The sequence below is a fragment of the Tursiops truncatus genome, chromosome 20 (assembly GCF_011762595.2).
Source record: "Tursiops truncatus isolate mTurTru1 chromosome 20, mTurTru1.mat.Y, whole genome shotgun sequence".
Taxonomy (NCBI): domain Eukaryota; kingdom Metazoa; phylum Chordata; class Mammalia; order Artiodactyla; family Delphinidae; genus Tursiops; species Tursiops truncatus.
The window spans coordinates 1,901,520-1,917,152 of NC_047053.1; the positions used below are offsets into that span (position 1 = coordinate 1,901,520).

The 15,633-nt window shown below is 46.3% G+C and overlaps 1 protein-coding gene across 9 annotated transcripts in view; it reads right to left on the reverse strand.

Moving 5' to 3' along the window:
- Nucleotides 1-447: 447 nt before the first annotated feature.
- Nucleotides 448-15,633, reverse strand: part of AKAP10 (A-kinase anchoring protein 10) — a 59,875-nt gene continuing 44,689 nt past the window's right edge. For 4 of the 9 annotated variants that reach the window (XM_019944176.3, XM_073797638.1, XM_019944177.2 and 1 more), the window contains 3 exons: nt 11,787-11,839; nt 11,072-11,167; nt 448-6,290 (listed from right to left, as the gene is read on the reverse strand). In XM_019944176.3, the coding sequence (XP_019799735.1) occupies nt 6,258-6,290; nt 11,072-11,167; nt 11,787-11,839 (182 nt within the window). In that variant the 3' untranslated portion in view covers nt 448-6,257. Of the gene's footprint in view, nt 7,724-11,071; nt 11,168-11,786; nt 11,840-13,151; nt 14,887-15,633 lie in introns of those variants that run through there. The other 5 variants (XM_073797636.1, XM_019944180.3, XM_004320600.3 and 2 more) reach the window with 4 other exon arrangements.

The window sequence follows — 15,633 nt, forward strand, 5'->3', positions numbered from 1 at the left end:
AGCTAAGGGTCTAGGGTTCCAAGGTCTTGGAGGCTGGGTCAGCCAGGGCGTTCAGTGCTAAATAAGGAATTTGGATTTTATTCAGCAGACCACAGGGAGGTAATGAATGATATAAGTGATTCTATATTTAAGGCAAGCCCCAATTTTCCTAAAGAAAAAATTAAAAAAAAAAATAGGGTATCGTGCTTCCCTGGTGGCGCAGTGGTTGGGAGTCCGCCTGCCAATGCAGGGGACACGGGTTCGTGGTGCCCCGGTCCGGGAAGATCCCACATGCCGCGGAGTGGCTGGGCCCGTGAGCCATGGCCGCTGAGCCTGCGCATCCGGAGCCTGTGCTCCGCAACGGGAGAGGCCACAACAGTGAGAGGCCTGCGTACCGCAAAAAAAAAAAAAAAGTAAGGCATCAATCTGAGTTTAAAGTTTTTGGAATGTTGACAAAATAGTCAGATGTCTAGTTATAATATCTAATTTATTTACACATGCATATTTAAAATAACATTATATACAAGAATACATCAGTACAAAATATTGCTTTTTTTCCCCATCTCACATTTCAAGTAACAATGTTATTCACACTATATGTGCATCTGGGACACCAAAGTCTTCATCACGATAGAGCTACGGTTTCTCGAAGTGTTTCTCCTTGTATCTAAGTTGTTTACGATGCATGAGACACGTATCCCACACTGGTACTGGGAAGACTAACCCAAGTTCCACATCAGCACGGTCCTCCCCAGCCCCCGCTTGTCATCCTTACAACAAAACTACTCACTTATTGCTTTTGAACTTGCTCTCTGACACTGGTTTACAAAGCCCAACTCTAGTAACAGTGAGGGGAAAACCCCTGGGATCACTCGCAAGCTTCTTCTCACTCCTCTTTCAACCCATTCCAATAGGAGGCATCTGTAACCCTGCAAAACTTGCATGGCTGGAGGTTGCCAGGGGCTGAAATGTGAGGGGAAACCAGAGGTAGAGCAGTTGCAGGAGATGACAGTCTGGCCATGGGTGTGACTGGAGAGCCCCAGGCGGGGTCGCCATCATGGACAGTGCAGTTTGCTGGGGTAGGGGTGAGAAAGGGATGAAAGCTCCGAAGAAAGAGCCAGAGTGGCCCCGGGACGACCCGGGACGACCCTAGGAGGCTTTAGCCTCCTAGGCCTTCCCCGAGGTCCAAAGAGCAGATTTAATCAGAGAAGTGAGAAAATGCAAAACCAAAGGGAAACAGTCAAACAGAACAAAATAAGAATAGTTTAGCCATAGAACAAAGCCAAAAGACCTTTAGTTCCTCAAGGGCTATAGATAACATCCTGAGCCGTATCCTTGAGCCGTTTTGCAGATACTGAAACCCCCACCAGGTGGAAGAAGTTAGCTGCCTGCTGACCACCAGCACGCAGACCCCAGACAGGTTGGAACCAGAAGGCTGATGACTGGGATTCTTGAGCCACCACCCTGTTACCACACCTCCAGCCAATCAGAGAATTGTGCACAAGCTTATCACACACCCCTTGACCTTTTCCCTCACCCTGTCTTTAAAACCCTTCCCTGAAAGCCCTGTGTCTTTAGAGCAAGAGCTGCCAGTTCTTTGCTTGGGGTTCTACCATAAATGCTGCACTTTCCTTCACCCTGTGTCAGTGGCTTGGCCATGCTGTGCGCAGGTGAGTGGACCCGAGCTGGGTAAGAAGATAAGAGGACAGCCTCCTCAGGCAGTAACGGAGGATGTGGAGTGCAGACATGGCAGGGCTGGGCCAGCAGTGGGCAGTCATGGGCGATGCTGATGTGGAGTCCTGGTCCATTTGGGGGAGGGGAGGGGAGGGGAGGGGAGGGGAGGGGAGGGTACAGTCTTGAGGGAACAAACAGTGGGCATGTTCCAGGGCAAGACTGCAATCAGGAGTCCACGAACCTCAGGTCCACCTAGGCTGCCCCCAGCAGGTCACTCACCCCAGCAATGCGTCAGGGTTTGTTTCCTAGGCAGCAAGGAGGGTGGGCAGTGTCTGCTCTGGGGACACGCCCACAGCTGGCCCCCAGGAAGCGTGTGCTGAAGGGAGAAGACAGAGGAAGGGGAACAAGGCACCCGAGCCCTGCGGGAGGGACCTGAAAAGAGGCAGCAATGGAGAGGGGGCGGGAGAGGCCTGGTCAGGGCCTCAGGGGCAGGTGGCATCGAGGACCTGGGGGACAAGCTGGAAGGAAGTGGACCAGGCAGGATTTGTGCAAAAGCTTCCACCGGGACCCTGGTGTGACCCACCAGCCCGGACTCAGCCCTGAAGGGAGGATACGTGCACTGTCCCCAGCAAATGCACTGGGGGCTGAGGCTGGTCTGGGCCTCTTCCAAGCCGCACCCCCGGGGGAGACACCTGCCTGGACGGCCTCAGACCTGCCCAGGCAATGAGACAGCGGGTTGGCGTCTGGGTCCCCTCGGCTTTGACAAATACCTGAATACTGATAAAGGATTTATGTGCCTGAGTGAATGAGTAATAGATCTCAAATTACACTTCTGTGGTCCAATAAAAGGGAATGAAAACATGTGTTTCCCAATTTACAGGAGAGGTTCTAAGGCCGTGATTCTCAAAAGTGTGGTCTCGTGAGCAGCAGCAGCTGGGAATTTGCTAAAATCCACATTCTCAGGCTCCACCCTAGACCTACCGACTCAGAAACTGTGGGCAGGGGGGAGGGGTGGAGGCCCAGCAATCCATCTTAACATGTTCTGCAGGGGATCCTGATGCACACGCAAGTGTTAAGAACCGCTGCTTTGAGCTAATGGAATGTTTTTAATGGCTGCCTGGACTTGATTCCCCTGGAGAATTCCTTTGCCTCCAGAGCCTCAGTCTCCTCATTTACAACGAGGGAAAAGTACACACTTAGAAGACTGTCACACGGGTTACCTGAGAGAGGCCGGCACACGGCAAGTACACAAGTGCTGGTTATTCTCGTGAAAGAACTCGGGAGGGGCTGATCACCTCTTGGCATCAGCTCAGTAGGGAGCTGGGTTTTCCAAGCTTAGGGTTTTTATACCACCTGCGTGTAATAACTCTACATTGGTCCCCTTGTTTCTAGCTTCTAAGGCTCCACATTTCCCGGTGCTCTACAGAGAGCCCCACGGGGCTGTGGCTGCTCCTAGGCCCACCCGAATCAGAGAGCAGCCTGAAGGGCCCGGGGTCAAGGTGCCCACCCCTCGCTGTCAGCCAGGTGACGGCGAGGAAATGGAGCCGCACAGCCACCGGCCCTCTGGGGGCACGTGGAAGGGCGCGGGCAAGAGGTCACTAAACCTGGTGACCTCTGCCAGGAAGGGCTTTGGGAGGGTGTTAAATCACTGGCTCAAATGGCTGTCTTGGGGCTTCCCTGGTGGCGCAGTGGTTGAGGGTCCGCCTGCCGATACAGGGGACGCGGGTTCGTGCCCCGGTCCGGGAAGATCCCACATGCCGCGGAGCGGCTGGGCCCGTGAGCCATGGGTGCTGAGCCTGCGAGTCCGGAGCCTGTGCTCCGCAACGGGAGAGGCCACAGCAGTGAGAGGCCCGCGTACCGCAAAAAAAAAATTAAAAAAATAAAAACAAAAAACAAAGGGCTGTCTTGAGTGAAAAATACCAGCACCCACTTCAGATGAAGCTCCAACCTCTACCTCCTCGGTAGAATGGAAGCTCCAGGGGGCCCAGAGGTTTTTACCCCTTCCTGCGTCCCTGCACCATCAACACTTTGTAGGTGAACATCTGCTAACCCGGCAGCTCTCTCATTAGAAAGAACAAAGGGCCCTTTGCCAAGACAGGGAGCTCTGCTTGGTCTGGAGGCCCAGCTCGAGCCGTTCCATGAGGTGCCCGCAGGTGGGGTTCTTACCGGGATGGAGGTGGAGGCCGGCTTGGGATCATTTCGGGCTAAGCCTGGCGGCTACTCAAGATCGGGGAGTCAGGCGTCCGAGGAAACGCCACTGTCACAACCCTCACTTGCTCCTTGGCAAATGGCAGCTGTCTTTGGCTGAATGGAAGCCACTCTATCCGGGCACCTGCCCGCCCACCGCCGACAGGGTCCAGCCACCCCTGCCTGGGCTCACGAGTGCTCCCTCGGGGGCAGCTGAGGAGCAGCCCCGTGGGTGCCCCATCGTGCCCGGGCAGTGCGCCAGCCAGAGCAGGCAGCGTGGAGGGACCAGACGAGGAAACACCCGTTGGCATGAACCACGAAGCGGGAAGAGCTCCAACTCCGACCGACAGGCAGCAGACGGGCTTTCCTCCGTGGTCACGAACGCCCTCCAGGCTTTTGCTGGCCCTTTCCACCCACCCCCCGAGTCCACGTAGGACCCCACTTCCTACTCTTGAGCCCAAGCAGAGGCCTCCGTGGCGTCCCAGGGCTCATCTGCAGAGGGCCCCACACAGCAGCTGTCCTGGTGGGTCTTTGAAGCTGTAACCTTGAACGTCCTGCTGGAACTTACTCCTACTTCCGGCCCCAGCCAAAGGCCAGACACCTTGCCTAGTACGTAGAAATGGTCAGCACTTACAAAGTTTGTGATAATCATTGCCCTCCCTCATTTGAAGTTTTTATCATTCATTAACAGAAATGCCCTTCTATTTCTGGGTTTTATTGTAGGTGCTGAAAGTGGGAATGGTGTTTATCCTTCAGAAGGAAGTTGGGAAGCGTGCAAAGGCCCTGGTCCAGAAGGTGACCATCCGACAAAAGGCCAAAGACCTGCCCTTTTCCCAGGCCTGAGTAACTCCCCCCTGGAAAAATGAGGGAGTGCCTTTTAGTTCCGTGAGTTTAGGATTCCATTTTGAGAGAATATACAAAATGACCAAGGAAGGTTTACTGAAGAAAAATTCTCCAGAATTCACCAGTATTTTGCGAACATGCTGAGCACATGCGATCATTAGTGATTACATCAATCTGGTAGTACTGTAGTCAAGGTCCTTTTGGTTGTGCAAAGGAAAAACTCCCTTGAGACTGACTTTTAAAAAGCCAAAGTGCATCCTAAGGATACCCGAGGAATTGATGGAGTCCACGGCAAGGATGCAGGACTAGAGCCAGAAACCTTCACCACCTCCAGGCTACAAGGCAGCTGCTCTCACCCACTTGCTCTCGTGTCTGTCATTTCTGCTTGTACAGATCTCTGCTCGTCCACGTGGCACCAGCTCAGGGGTCCTGACTTGCAAGTGCCCCATACGTGCTATCACCCCAGACAGGGACTGGGATGTCTCCTGCCCTTTGCAAAATTCTTTGGATAAAGAATGTTCCTGGGCCTGTTTGGATCGGGAGAAGATCAACCCTGGTCTGATCAACTGGTGTGCGGGGGAGGGGAGGGACGAGGTCCTTGTGTACAAAAGGCCCCAGTACTTAAAACAAAGACGTCTGTACTTTTCTATTCAGAGCGACCTTCCCCTCCAAATGCTTACTGAACTAGCCAAAGCTTCAGAAACGTAAATGACCGGCATTTTACAAACTTGTACTGAAGCTGAAACCCAAGCAGAAAAGGTTACAAAAAGTTGCTCCCTGTTTTACTGCCCTTCACTGGGCTAGGTTGGTACTTGTTTTTTTAATTTTCATCACATCTTACATGAGTGATGAAGACACGCCCAGTTACAAAAGGTACCCCCCTTTTCACTGACATTTTTTTTTTTTAACAATATGCATTGATGTCAACATCGTGATAAAGCCGGATGTTCAGCTGATTCACTGCACCTATAAAAACCCTGCCAGGGAATCCTATTTTGTGGGCACACCACACAGAGCCTGGCACTCGAGGTCAGATGATTCCAATCCTAACCTGAAAATAAGCGCAAGGAGCTCCGTGAGAGCATATGTCTCGTCTGGCTACCAGTTTCAGGCCACACTTTGCTTCTGTGTCCTACAGTGGGTGGGGCAGAAAAAGTAACCCAGTCTCAAACTTGCTATTCTTTTCCTTTTAAGAACCTTACAACTACCGACATCTCTAGCTCCGAAGCACACAATGCACACAAAGACATGACTGGACAGTATCTTAACTGAAAGCACTAGTTTAAATAGCCTAGAGTCTTACGGAAAATGTTATTTCAAACCATGCAGAGGCAGCAAGAGTCACCCAAAACCACAGTTTATTCTATGACCTTTATATTGCTTTTCTGTTATTTAAAGGTTGAAGCAAAGTGAAGTGGATGGAAATATTCTGTTAAAAGAACAAAGTGAGTCAATCACAGCATATGCATCTAATAACACCTCAGGTCTATGCCATACGCTCCAAACACAAGGCTGAGTCCAGGAGTGGCTCATGTTCTGGGTTCTTGTAAAGCAAATGGAAATATTGGGAAGAATCAACACATCCCAACAGAGGAGCCATAAATGCCCTGAAAGCAGAAAGTTGACACAATTTTAAATATAATTCATATATATATATTTTAAAATCAAACACAATTAAATAGAATATGGTTTAAGTACATGAATACTTCACTTTAGAAGAATAACAGAGGTGGTACATAGTACCAAAAACTCATACACAGCCTTTCTGCTTCTTCTGTTGATGAAACAGTGCATGTCTATACAACCAAATATTGCAGTGGAATAAATTCTCTGTTCATTCAAGACTTTCTCAAGGACAGAGGTGATAATTATATATTCATATGTGTATATATGTATTTTTTGCAAAGTCTGAGCAAAAGCAGTAACACCTAAGAGAACGTTCTTTCCCTCCAACAGTCCGTGTGGTGAGGCAGCACGGGCACCGCCTGCATGGAGTGTGCTGGCCGACAGGGCGGCCCCGCCCATGGCAGCGAGGTCCAGACCCTGAAGCTGACCAAGTGGAAGTGCAGGGAGGGGCCTCTCGTTACCCCACAGACAGAAGAAAAAGGCCACAACCTGCACATTTCCCAGCGCAGAGCAAAGAAGAGGAGAGAGTCAGAACTGAGTGCCTCTCTGTCTCCACACCTGCCCGCCCACCTTCTTTAAAAACTCTACAATCTGGGAATAAACATTTTGTTCAAGGAACCACAGGGGAAAACTGGAGTGATGGCTGTTGCACATCCCTTTCCACAAGTACTCTGAGGGGAGGTGACGTCACCGGAGCCCAGAATCTCGGAGGAGCAAGTCCTACCACTTGCAGTGCAGAGGCTCGCCCTTCCGGCAGCAGGGGAGCTGGTTTTAAGAGTACTGCGTCTCAGGAGCAATTAAAACGTGAAAACCATACACTGTCACCAAAGGGGAGGACAACGTCACCAAGACTTGACTCACGGCCCGTGAGCTTCCTCCCAAACTGACGCCTCTGTGCAGACCCCGCTCCCCGGAAGAAAAGCCACCTGCTGGCGCCGCACTGCCTGGCTCCTGAGGGGCCGACTCACCTGCCTGTTCAGGAGACCAAGCGAGGCCCCTCTGGTACCTGCTGTCTGATGCTGTTGGGGTGGGTCACCGCCAAGGGAGGTGCATCAAATACCGGCTCTACGCCTCTGCGTCTCCCATGGCGTGTGGCCCCTGCCTATCCCAGTGGAGTAACACTCTTCCACACATGGGTTATTGCCATTGGAAAACTAGTAATTCTCTAGTAATGTAAACAACACCACTCTGTCTCTACAACTTTCACTGTGTGATCAACATGTGCAGATGTGTCTATGCGACACTCTGCCGACGGTGGAAGTCTAGGATTGTCTGCCATTCTTTCTTGGGAACAACAGTGAGAAGAAATACAGTGCTCTGTTTTCACTGGCTGTGGGGAAGAATCCAACCAAAGGAAAAAAGTTCTCCTATTTTCCAAAAGCAGATTTCCTTTATCTCAGGTCTTGAGTCATAGCTGATGAAAGAAAGGAAAAGAAAAAGGTAAGGTACATTTCTACAACCAGTGACACATTACCATCACAGATTAAGGAAGAAGGGCACCAACACTTACACTTGGTGAGCGCCTACTACATACCAGCGCTCATGACAGCCAGGACCCGACTACAATCACGGGAGGTAAAATGCCCTAATTATCTTCATTTACAGCTGAGTGAATGGAAGCCTAAGGAGGCCAAGCAACCCACCTGAAGGTTATATAACGAGGACTGGCACCCAGACTTGCTTTTATCTTTCCGTTTTGGCAACAGATATTAGAACGAAACATCTACTTTTTGACAGATAATTCTGCTTCTAGGAATTAACTCTAAAGCATACTCATAAGAGAGGGCAAAGACTCACATACACATTCATCAAAGTATTGTTTGTAACAGGGAACGATCCCAAACGACCTAAGTGACCATCCACAGGGGATTCATTAGATGAAGACAGAGCCATAATATGGAATGCGCCAAAGCCTTTAGAAAGAAAACAGAGAGCTTTGATCTTCTGGCCTCCTAAGACCAAGCTTCTGAGGCTGAGTCCTCTTTTTCACTGCACTGGGGAGGAAACAAACATCACAGAAGACATGGTCCCTGCTATTTGTGAGATGGGACATAAACACATGAAACAATTCAGTAATGCTGTGAGGTCATTTACATTAAATGCCCAAGTGCTTTCTATAGACAAATGTAGAGTAGGTGATTCAAAGCAGAGAGGTATCCACAGGGGTTAAAGAGGGGTTGGGTACTCCTTTGTGGGTGCAGGACTTCTCACATTCACACATTCATGGAATGAGAATTACAGGGGATCTTATGAGATTTTCTTGTCCAACTTCTCTGATCTACTGATAAGGAAATGAAGGGACCAGAGAAAATTAACTTGCAAAAGGTCACACCTACTAAAAATGGACTGAACGAGGTCTGCCGGCCTACTGCTTTTTCCATACCAATACACTGCTGATTCCTAAAGGACAGGCAGGACAATCATCTTGGCCAGCCAAAGAGAAGGTCTAGCAAGGTTAAACGCAAAATATATCTGTGTATCTTAGAAATGAAAAGCATATGGTAATAAAATCTGAACACACAACTCCAATGAAAAGCCTTAAGTTTAAACATCTGCTTTCCAAAATGGTTTCTAAAGAACATTTTCATATTGTCAAACATTTGATCATCAACATGACAATGGGGAAGCACAAAAATAACTACCTTGCACTTCTTTATACACCTTTACCATGTTATTTGCTATTCTGGGTTTGACTGAGCCAGTGAATATAGGCAAAAATTATCACCCTTACATAGAAAAGAGGATGGAGTCTGCAAAAGTAAACAGAGTTTTGGTATGAATCAGCTCAGTGAAAAGTTCAAAATTAAACCAAGCTCTGGTAATAATAAGAGTAAAAAGTTGGCTACAAAGAGCAAGGAAAGGTGATGCTGGACCCAAATCTAAGTTCACGCCTCCATCTGAGCATAGGTAACTAACACAGGTAACTAACATAGTGTTCCTAACTCCTGATAAAGTAGACAGAAGAGTTTAACACCTTCACAAAGAGTCTGAGCAGAGGTTCTCCTATCACATGAAGTCTTTGTGAGTCAACTCAAGTTACAGAAAGCAAAGGTGGTGGAGGAACTGGGAGTCTTTGCCTGAAGAGATAACCGGGGGTGCTAAGGGGCTGCCTCCAATTTGCTGGGTTATTTGTGTGGCTCTTGTGGGCACAGCTGGTGAAGCCATAGAAAAACAGAGTATTCAGTTGGGGGCAAGTCAGAATTTCCTAATAATTACTGTTGTTGACCTCCAGGTAAAGATGGCAGATTGATCACATCCATTCAATTCACTCCTTCCTAAAGTAGTACTTAAAAAAAAAATAACCCAGAGAGTCCGCCTGCTGATGCAGGGGACAGGGGTTTGTGCCCTGGTCCGGGAGGATCCCACATACCGCGGAGCGGCTGGACCCGTGAGCCATGGCCGCTGGACCTGCGCATCCGGAGCCTGTGCTCCGCAACGGGAGAGGCCACAGCAGTGAGAGGCTCGCGTACCGCAAAAACAAACAAACAAACAAACAAACAAAAAACCAAACAAAAAAACCAAAGTCACATGAAAGGGAAAAGTGAGAGAAGAGGCAACAACAAAATGGAAGAGTGTAAATGACTTAGTAGATCCAAAAAAAAAAGTAATCGATATTCACCTTTATCTTTATTACTTCCTTCTTTCTGCTTTCTTTGGGTTTCATTTACTCATTTTCTAGTTTCTTTAGAAGACTGTGACTTTTCCTCTTTTCTATTATAAATATTTAATGCTATAAATTTACCTATAAGAACTGCTTTAGCAGTATCCCACAAATATAGTTGTCCCTTAGTAATGGTGGGGGATTGGTTCCAGGACCCCTGCAGATACCGAAATCCGAGAATGCTCAAGTGCCTTCCATAAAATGGCACAGTATTTGCATATAACCTACACACCTCATCCTGTGTATCTGAAATCACCTCTAGCTTACTTGTAATACCTAATTCAATGCAAATGCTATGTAAATAGTTGCCAGGCCATGGCAAATTCAAGTTCTGCTTTTTGGAACTTCATGGAAATTTTTTTTTTTTTAATATATTTTTGATTCGTGGCTGGTTGAATCCATGGATGTGAAACCTTCAGATGTGGAGCCCACGAATAGGGAGGGCAGATTCTACTATGTTGTGTTTTCAGTCCAAAATATTTTCTAATATTCCTTTTGATTTCTTCTTTGACTAATGGGTTACTCAGAAGTATGTTAATTTCAAAATATTTGGGGATTTTCCACATATCTTTCTTTCTCTTTTATTTTTTTTTTGGCTGTGCCACACAGCTTGTGAGATCCTAGCTCTCCGACCAGGGACTGAACCCAGGCCCTCAGCAGTGAAAGCCCAGAATCCTAACCACAGGACAGCCAGGGAATTCCCTCCATATATCTTTCTGTTACTGATTTCTTGTTTAATTCCTTTATGGTCAGAGAAGAAACTGTATGCTTTCAATCCTTTAAAATTCATTGCAAGCTTACAGTTTGTCCTCCCTACACTTTGGAAACTGCTTCCAGGAAGTGAACTAGGGATCATCTCAATGTTACCTTCCTTTCAAGGATTAAAGTCCTCTACTGCGTGTTGTCTAATATCTGGAAATAGCTGTTTCATTTAGTTTGTCAGTTTTCTAGTTGTTTATAATGAGAGGGCAATTCCTATAGCAGTTAACACTTCAACAGCAGAAGCAGAAGCTCCCTTATGTCCTTTTAAATTTTTGTGTCTCTGGGATCTAATTCTCTTCAGTTTTACACACGCTAGATCAGAACACAAATCATCCTTACCTTTGTGGACTTCTCTAACGGCTGATCACACTGTGCCTGCTGCATAACATCACTGACTATCATTTTAGCAATCTTCCAAGCTAGCTCTTCCTGGGCCTATAAAAGTAATTCAACTGTTGATAATGGTTATTCACTAGAAGAATAAGCAAACATTATTAATGTTCTAAACACACCTGTATATGCATATCATTTCTACTTATTTGGGAAGAAGCACGTCCCCATGTATGAAAGGACCCGGGCCACCCTCTGGTCGTGATATATTAACATGCTCTTCACTGTCTATCCGACATCATGACTATTTTCATGTTAGGTGGTCAAAACAAAACATCTTTCTTTTTCCACTCTCATCTTTCAATGTACTTAACTATTCAAAAAGCAAGCCTCTACTTCTGAAAGTATAACAGACAGTGAGGAAGGAAACACTGAGCTTTTGTTTCTACACTGTTACTGGTGCCTCTGCTGATTAATGGAACCTTGACTGCTTGGATATTTTTCACTGGCCAGACTCTGGACTGAGGATACCTCCACTGCCTCTACCAGGCAACTGTGAGATGCTACGGAGGGCCAACCCCTTCTTGTTATCTCCTAGATAAGGAAGCAGCGATGTACCATGCTGCTTAAGCGAGGGAACTAAGGAAAGAGAAAACTCGAAACCTTGCTTAGAGCAAGTGTCCCTTATAAACAGGAATCTGTTTACACTAAAAGCAGAATTTACCTCATCAGTATTTCCTTGCACCCATTTCTTCATAGCTTGAGAGAACATGGATCCTAGTAAACAAAGCCAAAGTTGAATGTAGACCTCATGCGTAATTTTACATTAAAAAATGCTCTTATATAAACATCTATTTCCCAGCTTTTAAAAGATATTCTTTTTTTAAAGATGTATCTTTTTTAAAAGATACTATTTTTGGGGTACAACCTCACCCCAAAATTAAGGAATATTACCATTAATAAAAACTGATTATATTGGCTCCATAGCAGAGTATTTAACTTGCAAATATTATGGTTTGAAAAACTTTGAAAAGCTGTTTTAGAGCTCTAGATGTTTCTTCTATTCTCCTCACTTGATGAAAGAAACTATCATCTAGTGTTAAATCTGCAGTAAACATTCAAAGATCAAATAAAACCATGACCAGGATCTGGTCTTGAGATAAGAATCTAGCAATACATCAGGAGATGTCATGTATATAAATCTTTTGGATCAGCTCCTATACAAAAGGGCTTCCAGTGCAGATTATGCCGCTACATGCTGGATCTCTGGTCTGTGTAAATTTGCTGGGTAAGATCAGAGTTTTAAACAGCCATGCTCTGTCCAGGCCATAATACACCTCAACTTCCCAGGAGACACACAAGTCTATCTACATCTGTACTCTAGATGCTGAGGAGTCACCAAGGACGTAGGCTAGCCTCTATTTCCAGGTATAAAATACACAGCTTATCCTTTCATTAATACATATAGGCTCACATCCTAACTTTGCCTTCAACCAAGTGGTTGGTAGATTATTTCTTAGGCAAGATCCTGATTAGTTCAATGACTGGGATATGCTATAGTAAACTGCAGCATTCATGAAAAAAAACAAAACCTGGATCCTTTCCCCTTAATATATTTTTATTTTATTTATTTTTTAAAACAATGGCTTTCTTTTTTTTTAAATTATTATTACAAATTTATTATTTATTTATCTATTTATTTTTGGCTGTGTTGGGTCTTCGTTGCTGTGCACGGGCTTTCTCTAGTTGCATCGAGCTGGGGCTACTCTTAATTGCGGCATGTGGGCTTCTCATTGTGGTAGCTTCTCTTGCTGCGGAGCACGGGCTGTAGGCGTGCGGGCTTCAGTAGTTCAGCACGTGGGCTCAGCAGCTGTGGCACACGGGCTCAGGTGCTCCGCAGCATGTGGGATCTTCCCGGACCAGGGCTCGAACCCGTGTCCCCTGCCTTGGCAGGCGGATTCTTAATCACTGAGCCACCAGGGAAGCCCAATGTTTTGTATTATTAGCTAAAAGTTTGAACACTGATCTAGTTAAATTTTATAGCCAAGCAGAGCCAGCAGGGCCACAACATTACATACTCTGCCTATAGTCTCACCCCTGCCGCAATGCTCTGTCCTCGGGCTCCCCTGCAGTCACCCTGTTGGCAGCGTACTTGTGAACACTTCCTCCTCCTCTTCTAATGCCCTCTAATGTCTTTGACTCCTGTGCATCCCTGCCCCCTTTAACAAGGAGCTTCATCAGGATTCCATTCCGTTCAGCACTTTCTCTCTGGGGCATCTCATCCCCTCCTGTGGCTTTAACTTCCTTCAAAATGCAAATAACTCAAAAACTTGTCATTGGGTGTCAAACCAATACTTACAAATTGTCCTAAGGCACCTCAAACATAACATGTTCCGAGTTGAGCTCTTCTATCTCCCATGTACTCTTTTTCTTGTAGCCTCTATCTCAGAAATTAATTTAACCCTCTGTTAAAAATTAACATCATAATGCTTCATCTAGAGAACTGATATTAGAAAACTCATCTGCTTTCCTCATCTGCTCTCCGTAGGAAATCTGTCACCAAATTCCACCTTGGATGTAGTCTCCTGAATTCCCCCTTGGAAGTCTTATAAATCTGACCTTCTAGTTCCTGCTACCACTACCTATCCTCGGATCCTCTTTTTCTTCTATCTACATTACTAGCAAATTACACTACCTGACTACTACCTGAATCTCTGATACCAGTCTCTCCCCAACTCCAATTCATTCGCAGACTACAGCCAGAAAAATGCATCTCACTGCACTCTGATTAGAAATCTCTGGTGCTCAACAGACAGTACCGCAGGCTTCTTAGTATGACATGCGCGGGCTTTCACAGCGTACACACGGCTCTATCTCCCACCACTGCACCGGTGCACGAGGAGACTGCCACTGCAGGGACTACCTTCTCACAACATCCTCTACAATTCCTTCTTGTTACACTTTCTCCTAGATGATGCGAAGGTAACTTTTAAAATTACCTTGCTTGCCCTGAAAGCAAAGTTCTCACATTCTCAGAAGCTTCTGAGATACACCCACCCCAAAACATAGTCCTTTCTTCTGTGCTCTACTATCAGAGCTTTAAAATCCAAAATGAAACTACAGGTTGGTAAATGACAAACATTCTTCGCAGCTGCCCTCAGCAAGGAGATGAAGGGGGACGAAGCAGAGCTGAACTGCAAACAAACGTGGTGTTCTGAACCAAAGCTCGAGGCTGCGCTCTATCTGCTCTGTGATCCGTAACGAGTTACCATTTCCCTGATCCTCAACTTCTTCACCTGTAGAAGAAGGAGGCGGTACCCACAGATGTATCATCTACGATTCGAATGAGCCAGGGCTTAGTCCCCCGTTCCGCTCAGGTGTCTACTCAAAATGCTACTTCCTCAGTGAGACCTTTCCTGACAACCACTTCTAAGACTGCACTACCCACCACTCTTCCAGTCCCTCACTCTGCTTATTTGTCTGTGTATAAACACAGACAGACAGACACACACACTGTATTTATCTGTTTACTGTCCCTCCACTATAACGTTAGTTCCATGAGGGCAGGAATCTCATTTTCTTCCCAGTATTTAGAGCAGTAGATGCATATAGTAGGCACTCAAATGTTAGAATGAATGAACAAACGAATAATATGAAGAGACTGAATGAATAGAATAAGCAGAGACAGTGATTTGGGGAAAAGTTTTTTGTACATCTTACCTTCATCTTTACTCATATATCTTTAATATATGTTAATTCATATAATACAAAAACAAACTGCAAACACCCAACACTTATTCTCTGGAGCAGCAGCACCTTATGAGCTGTCAAAGGAATAAGACCAGCTTCAGAAAAAAAACCCAAACAGCTCAGAGACTCTATTATTACTGGAGACCCCATTACCCTCTCTGACAGAAGCTACCTGATGACAGTGGAGGCATTCCTGACCGATACCTCCAGAGGTTGTCCAGCACTTTCTCTACACCTAGGCTACCACTGATCTCTTCCTAGTATTCAACTTCTACCCAATAAAAGACACTACTGGACTGTAAGTTTCTTAACAACAGGCTCTGTATCTTCTAACTGCCCCGTGAGTCTGAGTGCACGGAGGCACTCAATAATTATTTACAGAATGAGCTGTGCAGACTTCCTTCGGTCTTTACACTTTCCCAACTGTGTACCTCAGACTTCTCTGGCTAAATAGGAAATAAAATCAATTTTTTGGATAAACTAATAAAGACAAATAGGTTAACAGGCCCTTTCTTCGTTTAAATTATTTCAACAATTGTTGCACTTTTTGTTTACTCTGTTAATTTATATCTGACCCCAAAGTAGATTATTCATCAACATAAAAGTGGTGCAGGGCTTCCCTGGTGATGCAGTGGTTAAGAATCCGCCAATGTGGGAGACACGGGTTCGAGCCCTGGCCCGGGAAGATCCCACATGCCACGGAGCAACTAAGCCCATGAGCCACAACTACTGAACCTGCGCTCTAGAGCCCATGAGCCACAACTACTGAAGCCCACGTGCCATAACTACTGAAGCCTGCGCGCCTAGAGCCCGTGCTCCAC